The 10,036-nt window shown below is 44.4% G+C and overlaps 1 protein-coding gene across 1 annotated transcript; it reads right to left on the bottom strand.

Annotated features, from left to right (window-relative positions):
• Positions 1 to 340: 340 nt before the first annotated feature.
• On the bottom strand, positions 341 to 9,798 carry LOC307128533 (zinc finger BED domain-containing protein 5-like; the record flags this gene model as incomplete). Its single annotated transcript, XM_079820446.1, has 3 exons — positions 341 to 427; positions 7,327 to 7,758; positions 8,629 to 9,798. The coding sequence occupies 3 exons, from the start codon at positions 9,796 to 9,798 to the stop codon at positions 341 to 343; spliced, it is 1,689 nt and encodes a 562-aa protein (XP_079676572.1).
• Positions 9,799 to 10,036: the final 238 nt, after the last annotated feature.

The raw sequence follows: 10,036 nt of genomic DNA, 5'->3' as shown, positions 1-10,036 counted from the left end.
ACTCGCTGACTCCATCGTTGGTGCGCTCATTCTGTCAGAATAAGTCTCGGAGCCAGATGCAAGTTCACAAAGTTTAATAGAGGAGTAAAGAGAGGGTCAGATACAGCACAAAAGTCACAGTCCGAGGAACAACGACCTCATACGGCGTCCAGCGACGTAATCCACCCTGGTCGGAGACCGGAAAGAAATCCTCACTCGACAGGTGACTGCCGATAGCGTCCATATACTGGACAGGAGGAAAACCAAAGCCTACTAGAAAAGGCAGCTCACCGAACTTGGATGAGACTGGATCTCGCCTAAAAACGAAGCGCACCAGTAACACCCGAAACCAGAGTACAGTTCACTCGAAGTCAAGTTCGCGTATCCACAGGTGTGTGAACTCTGGGCTAAGACGAGCCTCCAGATGCCTGCGACCGAACCTGAAGAACTGAGAATAGACAGGAAGAACAACCGACTTGGACTAGGACAGCGTGACTGAGACCAACCCAGACAATGAGCGCACAACGAGAGACAGGACAACGTGCACTAAAAAGGAAACAGCTGATGAGACACGACAGGTGAACAATTACCAAAAACGAGAGGGAGGAGCTAGTGAACCCGTGAGGAACCACCACCAACAGGTAAGAAATACATACACACACAATAAATCACCCAGGAGTCCTGACAACTTTTGTATTTTTAGAACGATTATAGCCAAATATCTGTCGCAAGAACTATTAACCCAAAACGAACACTAAACATTGGCTTTACTATAGTAGCCAAATCAAACACAGAACCATGTTTAGCATGCCCGTAGATAAACAAGCATGTAGATAAACAATATATAAAAGCTCTAATCAAAGAATAATTTACACTAATTCCAAGTTCGCTGTTGATATTTAAAAAAAGTTTGTAACGTTAGGGGTTTGTCAGATAACGTTAAGTATGAATGAGCATTTAACATTGGTTTGCAGAGACAAACAGCGTTGTCATTTGTTTACTTCCTTGCTACAACATACAAATAACAATACAAACTATTACAGGAAAACACATCGATGAAAAATAAATCATACTTACAGGTTGTGTCCCGTCAACAGCTTCTGTTTTTAAATCCATCTTTCAGGACAAGCCGTTGTGCGAATCCTAGGGCTGTGCAATTAATTGAATTTCAATTTCGATTTCGGCTCCCAACGATCACCAAAATAGTACAATCGAGAAAAAAACGATCATTTTGCCATGTTCAGTTTTGCAAGAACACTCTTATTTTGTCTTGCCTTCTGTATGAAACGCGCATGCGCACGCGCACATCCGCCCCTCCGCCCCTCCCGAAGCCACAAACTCTCTCAGGTCATGAGTCTCGTGACTCATGTGCATATCATCCGCTGGAATTTAAAAACTCGGCGCGAGTAAAGATGGCAGAAGGAGGGCAGTTACAGCAGCGTTTGGTGAGCAAAAAAGGCAAAACCAACTCCGTTGTCTGGGAACAGTTTGGCTTTGAGGAATTAGACGACGAGCAGAAACATGCTACGTGCAAGATTTGCTACATGGTAGTGGCTGCTGTAACAGTAATGATTCAATCAGTCATGTGGCAGGATAGACCAAAGTCTGAACACCTCACAGCCCTCGTGACTTGTCTAATCAAATCATACTTAAACAAAGGGCCTGTGTGTTACGCTGATTAGATCCGAGGCGTCATCGTATCACCGCAACAGATTGGAGCGTTGAACTCTTTGGGCGTCGGCCTTCCCCTCTATAAAAACTGCAACCGACCATCAACTCTTTGCATTTTCGCCACTACAAGGAACGGACCTCTTGGCATTTCGCCATGAAGGGGAAGACCAACCCTGGTCTTCCCAAACCTGAGAGAAGGCCTCCCCGCACGGAGAGAGAAATCGGCAGACTTCTGGAGCGACTTTCCTAAACTTCAAAGAAGCTCACCTGGGACTCGCAAATCCTTAGCGAACTTCCCCGACGATTCGAACTCAGACACTTACATGAGAAGCCGTAGTAATGCAAGTATTCTATTTCACAATCAAACTGCTTGGAAAATGTTGTCTGAATTATTCCCGTTCACGGGAATATGAATTTCTTGTGGGCTCTTGCGAAAGGACTGTGAAGCTGTCTCTCTCTCTCTGTCTCTGTCTCTCTCTCTCTCTCTCCCTCCCTTGGTAATTCTTCTTCCCTTTTTATTTTTCGTTAAGTTTCATGTTTGCTTGTTTGTACCATATTGTTTGTTCCCTTTCGAGGGAACTCCCACTGCATCGGAACGACGAATTTGGGGACACTCCCTAAGCAACAGCGCGTCTGAAGTATGAATGAAATCAGGCCAATCCTGATTGGTGTTGCGTCATGACGTAACTATGACGGCGTACCCGGAAGGTACATAAGGGGAGCCCAGGCATAGTAATGGCAGTTATCGCTCTTCAGCATAGCGCTCTGTGTGAAATCTGTCTGTCTATTTATTGTTGTTTGTCAAAAAGTGAAAGTGTGTGTGAAATGGCGACTGGAAAGTGAGAGAGTTTAAGCAGTGTGTGCATCTGTGTCCCCGTTACATGTCGGGCTCGGATGCACACCTGCTGTGTGTGCAGTGTCTGGGTGTTCAGCATACTCGGGCGGCTCTCGAGGGAGCCGCTTACGAGCATTATGAAAGCTGACACTCAGGCTGCTCCGCTCTCGGCTGGCCGTGTTCAGTGAGACAGGCCAGCCTCGTGAGCCCTGTGGATCGGTCCCGCATCTGCCGAGGCGGTGCGGCGAGGCCGGTCATGGGGCTCACGGATGGACTGTCAGCGGGACTTGGGACTGCTGAGGCATCTTCCCAGTCTTTGTCTGACAGTTCAGATGTTCTCCTTTCCCGTGTGGAAGCCCGCGCTGCGGCTTCTTCCCCCGGGGCGGAGGACCCGATGCTTCAGCGGTCTGATTCTGAGGAATTAGACGCGCTCAGCATCGAGGCAGTCAAAGTCATGAAGCACTCCTTATATATGCAATTAAAGTGAACACACGCGATCGGTGTGCATGAGATACTGGTTGGCTTAACGGCTTGAGCCACGTTGCTGAGGCAACGTGTGGGTTACGAGTCCGTATAGTACGATAAAACAGTATCGTCTGATGATGGCTGCATTTAAATCTGAGGATTTAAATGAAATATGAGCTGACTCTGAGGAGTTAGATATTCAGCCTGTCATTCAGACCATGTTTCACCGTATTGTTTGAAACTGTTTGGCTTTTTTTCTCGAGGGATGAAAGCCAATTGTATTATGACGGCTTGAACCACGTTGCTGAGGCAACGCGGGGTTTATGAGTCCATATAAATACAAATAAACAGTTCGTCTGATGATTACGGCCACATTTAATTCTGAGGAATTAAATAAAATATAATCTGACTTTGAGGAGTTAGATATTCAGCCTATCATTCAGACTTTGTTTCACCTTATTGTGGCTGCATTTAATTCTGAGGAATTCAATTAAAATATTATCTGACTTTGAGGAGTTAGATGTATTTTTATTCAGCCTGTCATTCAGTTCAGTTGGCACGGGGTTGGTGATTATGATGGCATTTAATTCCGAGGAATTGAGTGTCGTGTTATCCGACTTTGATAAATTGGATACTTTAATTCTGTCACCCAAGCGTGTTTAACTTGTGAACCAGCCCCCTCTCCCGGGTAGGAGCGACTGAGGTCGTTTTCCCCCAGGAGCTCTTGGGAAATCAGTGCTGTGTTCCCGCCGTCAAAGACGCTTCGGGCCTCACTGATTTCCCGCGCACGCACGCCGCCGTCGTCGCCTCCAGTAGGACTTGCGACTGGGCAGCGAACGTGTGCGTTAACCGAAAAACGTTCTCGACTGCTCCCTGCCGGTTAGCCGCTTCAGGGGGTCGGGAATGAGTTTCGGTTGACACCCGAGGCCAGCCTCAAGAGGCTGGTTCCCTTAGTACAGTGGTTCTCAACCTTTTTTGGGCCAGCGCCCCCTATCCATTATCCAGGTCCCTTAACGCCCCGCCACCCACCCCACCCCACTCCACACACACACACACACACACACACACACACACACACACACACACACACACACACACACACACACACACACACACACACACACACACACACACACACCAAAAAAGAGCTATGTATGCTTATTATTATTCTGTTGTAATAATAATAATATGTATATTATTCACAATATTATTGTCCTTCTTATTATTAATATTATTATTAAATCCGTAACTTTTTTGTATTTAAAATGTACAAAATTTATATAATGAGCGAGTGCATCATGAATCCATTTTCCCAACCGTATTTTTGTCTTATCCTGAATCACTATGGTACACCTATAAGTAGTGATTATATTGGCATTATATTAGGGGTGTTTGCGTGGAACACGTGGATAGCGCGGCCGCGCTGCTTTCTCCTTTCCAAAAGGGCTTGCGAGAAGAGAAATAAAAATCTGCCCTAGTGTTCAGCTATGATCACCTGTTCGGCCGAGCTTGTTATACGGAAAGGCTGAAGCTGATCATCGGTTTGTTTTAGTCACATGACCTGCTGTGCACTTGACTTCCGGCATTCTGAAAAGTTGAGTGTTCATCTCGCATAGGTGTGCCTGGAATAACTAGCGCGCCGCACCACACGCGCATTGCTTCTGTAAAGATACATTTACACGCGCAAAAAAAGCAATGGTGAACGCCCCAGACTGGTTCGAGTCGGTAGCACAGTAGGCCTACCTCCACACAGAGTCGCAAGGGCTGTGTCAAGTGGCCTCGCACCTCACCAAGGCCTCGCACAAAGTTAAGTGACAGCTGACATAATGTTAAAGTCAATTATGGTTCATGTTAAAGTTCACCTTTTTGTCTTTCAAAATCCTGTAATTGTTAAAAGACATAGCTAAAAAATTTGCATTGTGATGCTGTATTATTCTGCTTGTTAAAATGTTTTACTTATTTTTTTAACTTAACTTTAACAATATTTCTCTGTGCGTGACTGATTCATGCGCAAATGTCAGTCAGCGCGGCATCGCACGTCAAGTTCGATTTATTCACAGTCCATTCGAATTCTGATTTTAGCCATCTTTGAAGTGGGTCAACCCATAGATATTACCTAAGAAATTCAAGTAAATACGCTAGAAATCCGAGCTCATTCCAGTAACCTATGTGCATATTGCACGGACAGAGAAAGCCCGGAATCCGTGAAGCAGTAGGCTAGAACCCGCTAATAGACAGTGGGAATATTATTATAGGCTAATTTCCCAGAGTGCAAAAAAGTAATCGGAGGTTCAAATTATAAATCAATGTATATCAGTGTTAATGAAATGTAACGGTTACAAATTTGACATTCAAAATTTGATTATGTGGCTTATTGCAAATAGCAGCCAATCAGCAAGGAGCAGCCAAAAAATGCAACGGTTACAAATTTGACATTCAAAATTGAATTAACAGCAGCTGTACTGCAAACAGCCAGTCAGCAAACAAGAAGCATTCTTAGCACATTTGAACTTTCGAATTAGCTAAATTGATGCGAAAATTAGTGTGAGCCCTGTGCTTGATGTTGTAGCGTCTGGAGTCGCTCTTGACATGAGATCAAAGTGGTGGGTCGTTCGAGAAACACCAGAGATGCAGATCTTTTGCACAGCTCTGCCTATGAATTAGTATTAGCATATAAATGAGTGTAGTGGTGCCAGTTGAGGCTGGCCAAATGGCCGCACTATCACCCTTACGACCAGCAGAGACAACGCAGGCCGTGCCGTTATCACCTTGTGAGGAACTTCAAATAGATTCCTATCACACACACAGACAGACACACACACACACACACACACACACAGACACACACACACACACAAGTATTCCTCTTCATATTAGCCTTTAATTTAACCATCCCAGAAATATGTGATGACCCTTGTGTTATATGTATGTTGACCACAAAGTATATATTTGTATGTGTGTGTGATGTTAATCCTAAATGCTCAAAATGGCTCTGTAAAAGAGATACACTGTCTTTCATGCATTTAAACACAGGCATGTTTGATGTCTAAAGGTTTCTCTTTCTTTGTCCCAGTCAGTGGTGCAAAGTAGATGATTATGAGATGTACCTTTTAGTAGGTTTAGCCCTTTTTGAGCGAAACTTTACTAATTCTGGCTCCCGGCAAGAACATTCCATTGAGTAATAAAGTCAGAACAAAGAAACTCTCTCCCGCCTGAAATTCACACCAACGATTGGTTGCCGCCGGGAAAGTGGGCGTAGTTTAATGGATCTCAAAAGACAGTAACACAAGCATATCGGTGCTCAGTCATCTTGCAAGAACCCCGGACGAGACAAATTTCCTTTTCCTCCCATCTCATCAGCGCGGCTCGCGGGTTTTCGACCTGCGAGCCGGCGCGGTCCAGCCAAGCTGATGTTTCCTTTGAAGATCGACGCGCTCCGCGGCGCAGTCAGCGGACGCACTTAGCTGGACGAGATGAATTTCCCTTCCAAGACGACACCTTTAAAAATCCCGCGGACCAACGAAGCTCTGGAAGAACCAAACGGAGAGAACACTTCATCGCGCAAACTCGCTGAGAAACGCCAACGCACGCATCTTGCTTTACACAACACCAAGAAACCATGCAAGTATCAATTCTACCGAAATTTAGATGCGTTTTAAAGATTGTACCCCTGTTTAAGGTGATATTTCTTGCTGGCTCCAATGGTTTTGTCTGGGAAGGTGTCGGATCGGACACGATCTTACCCTCCTTCCTTTCCTTTCCCTTCCCCTCATCCTCCTCTTTACTTTTCACTATTCTGTAAATACATGTATTCTTTATGTAGTCATATGTAATCGTAGTATTAATCTTTATTAAAACCATGATATTCACGTTTTGATTGTCATTGTTTGCTCACGGAACACGAGTCCCTTTAATGTCAGATCTAAGCTACGAGCTCTTATAAGCATCGTTGAATGCTTTAATTAATACCATAACTCGGAAAGTTTGTCCTTTGTGGCCAGAGGGACAAACTTCCCGAAAATTGGGTAGGAAGAATAGACCTGGTGAGTGGATAAGGAACCTCCGCTCGTCCTTTAAACGGAACGGAGAGGAATTTTGAATCAACTCCCTTGAGGTTATTCTGTGATTATTTAATATAGATATATCTGTAGTTAATTACAATAAATTATTGTTAACCATATATATATATATTATATTGCATAAATACCGAGGTGAGGTATTCCCATCTTGGAGATTGGTGATTAGATTATAACCCGTTATGATTAATCATAAATCCCTAAATATTAATACCCACAATTCCCTATTGAGCTAATTTTTTATTTAAATATAATATGTAACCCTAAAACCCTACAATGTTTTTCTGCTAATTTCTTTACGGCAGGTTGCAGAGACGTTAGTTTCAGCCGTAGTGCTCCTGATTCAGGCAAGTCCAAGCGATTGCGGTACTTAGATTGTATGTGGATGACCTGGCTGAATCCCTGCTCAACGAGATATGTTGTTGGAAAAGCAAGAATCAGCAGCTTGATCTTTTGCCAGAGAGCCGGATACCGCTGGGCATATTTGAGCCACATGCTGCACCAGCCAGAGGCGCGAAAAATAGCCTGGGCTTCGTCATCGCACTGGATGTCGACAAGATGCTCCTGAATGACGGGCTCGCAATCGATCACATCCACTTGAAAGGGCTGCACAACCCAACTGGGAACATCAAGGTTAAGGAGGTCCCTGAAGCGGATCTCCATGTCGTCCTTAACCATCCTCAGGTGGTCAGTGTAAACTATGAGGAGGTCATCGGTAAGAGCCTCGGACACCTGTAATGAGTATTATTTTACAGTTAAATTGTTCTTTTATCTCCATTAATAGTTTTAGACTTTTTTTTTTTTTTTTGACTTTTGAATTTGTTGTTTTACTTCTTATTTAACTAAAATGTTTATTTATATTTATAAGGCAATGCGTAGCCTAGCCTACTAGACTTTGTATGTATCAGAGTCATGCACGGGTGCGGATACCCAACGGGTGACCCGCGAATATTGCTGAAAGGGGTGAAAAACATCCTACTGTGTCGGATACGGGTGCGGGTCGGACAAGGGAGAAACACGGGCCTAAACACCGGTCACGTGCAAACGAATATAGGCCTATATAAAAAATATTTGCATGTTGTAGATGTGTTCTTAAAAGTATGCATATACAAAAATATGCCTTGCCTATATTTCAAGTTGATAAAATAATTTCAAATCCATATCAGTTTATTTGTGGCCGCACTGCGTGCAGTCGTCGAGATGGATCATGAGGAGCCGCAAATGTGGAACTTCATCGCTGAGTTCAGCACGCAGATAACTGTGGTAACAAACCAAGCACAAGCAGTTCTATCGTACAGTATTTTTATGTTTCCTGAGTTTGGTCTCTTAATATGCTAAACTGATTTTATTGCGGGAGCGGGTCGGGTGTCAGTTCTATTTTAAGGGGGTCGGGTTGGGTGCGGATTTTATTTAGTGCTGTTGTTGGAAAACGGGTCGGATGCGGATTTACAAAATCGGACCCGTGCAGACTCTGGTCTGTATTTTCAGACTCGATATAATAGCCTATTCATTACAATTATATGGTATTCATGGAAATAAAATATATTAGGCTAATTATGGCTAATAGTGTGCCTATTATATCTTTCTGAAAAAAAAAATCACCTTGGCCAGCTGTGGGAAATGAGCAAACTGCTTCCTGCCTATACTCTGCCTGTAGAGATCTAGCCTGGAGGTGAGACTGTGGATAACCGCCTTGGATTTGACCAGCGTGATGTCGTTTCCTTGGAGCTTTAACGTGACATTGTTCATTTTCTCAAAAAAGTCTGCGAGGTACATGATGTTGCAGCGGCTGGATGAAACCTTTTCCCCGAGAGCTCCATCAACCTCCTCCAGGAACTCGACGATGCTGTCGAACAGCTCACAAAAACGAGCAAGGCAGTTTCCCTTTGAGAGCCAGCGGACATCAGTATGGAGAAGAAGCCGCTCAAAAGTCTCATCATTTTCATGACACAGCTGTCGGAACAGTCTGTTATTCAGGGCATGGGCTTTTATTTTATTTATTGCTTTGACTGCAATATTGAGAGACTCATGGAGAACTGGATTGGTGCATTTGGCCACAAGGTTGTGGCGGTGCAAAACACAGTGGACTGTGAGGATATGCGGCACCTGTTCCTTCAGCAGAGCGGTGAACCCACGGTACCTGCCAACCATAGCGGGGGCACCATCAGTGGCACATGCGAGGATGTTAGAGATTGGAATTGATTTCTCCTGTAGATATGCACAAAGCGTGTTAAAAATGGTTTGGCCCTTGGTGTCGGTTTCCAGATACTTGGAAAACAAAAATTCCTCAGCCATCTCGTGACTGTTTGAGGCCCTATAACGGACATAGGCCATCAGCAGAGCGTTGTTGTCAGCAGTGGTTGTCTCGTCCAGCTGAAGGCAGAATGGAGAGTCCCGCAGGATGGCACATAACTGCTCCTCTGTATCTGCGCCCATTTCATTTATCCTGCGTGCCACGGTGTCATTGCTGAGTGGGATGGATTTCAGCACCTGTGTGGGATCGCGCTCCATCACGGTAGAAATGACCTCTTTAATGGCAGGAAGCACCAACTTTTCCCCAATTGTGAATGGGTGTCCACATTTGGCGATCAGCAGGGAGATGTTATAAGACGCTATTAGCCCACTATCATTTTGACTGCTATTCTTTGCGAAGAGACTGCTGATGGTTCTTCTACCGTGTTTGTCCTTTAAGGCCTGGAAGAACGGACGGTCCTTATCTGCCTTGTCTGGGTGAATCTTCATAAGGTGCTCCTTCAGACGTGAAGGTTTCATGGCTTCATTTGAAAAAACTTGTTCACACAATAAACACATCGGAAGCTGCGCATTGGTGGGAGAAGGTATGACACCGTAATTGAGGTATTCAAGGGAATACTGTCTGCATTTTTTCTTGTTCGGCGGCGACATTTTGCTCAATTTTTTATTATGGTGTATTTGCCGCGCAAAAGTGGACTATCCGTTTTTTTTATGCACTGTAGACTGATTTTTGACCTGATAAGTGACTAAATCTCAC

This window comes from Gobio gobio (assembly GCF_949357685.1).
Source record: "Gobio gobio genome assembly, chromosome: 6".
Taxonomy (NCBI): domain Eukaryota; kingdom Metazoa; phylum Chordata; class Actinopteri; order Cypriniformes; family Gobionidae; genus Gobio; species Gobio gobio.
Note: the sequence above shows the minus strand (reverse complement) of the source record. Positions and strands in the feature narration are given on the sequence as shown.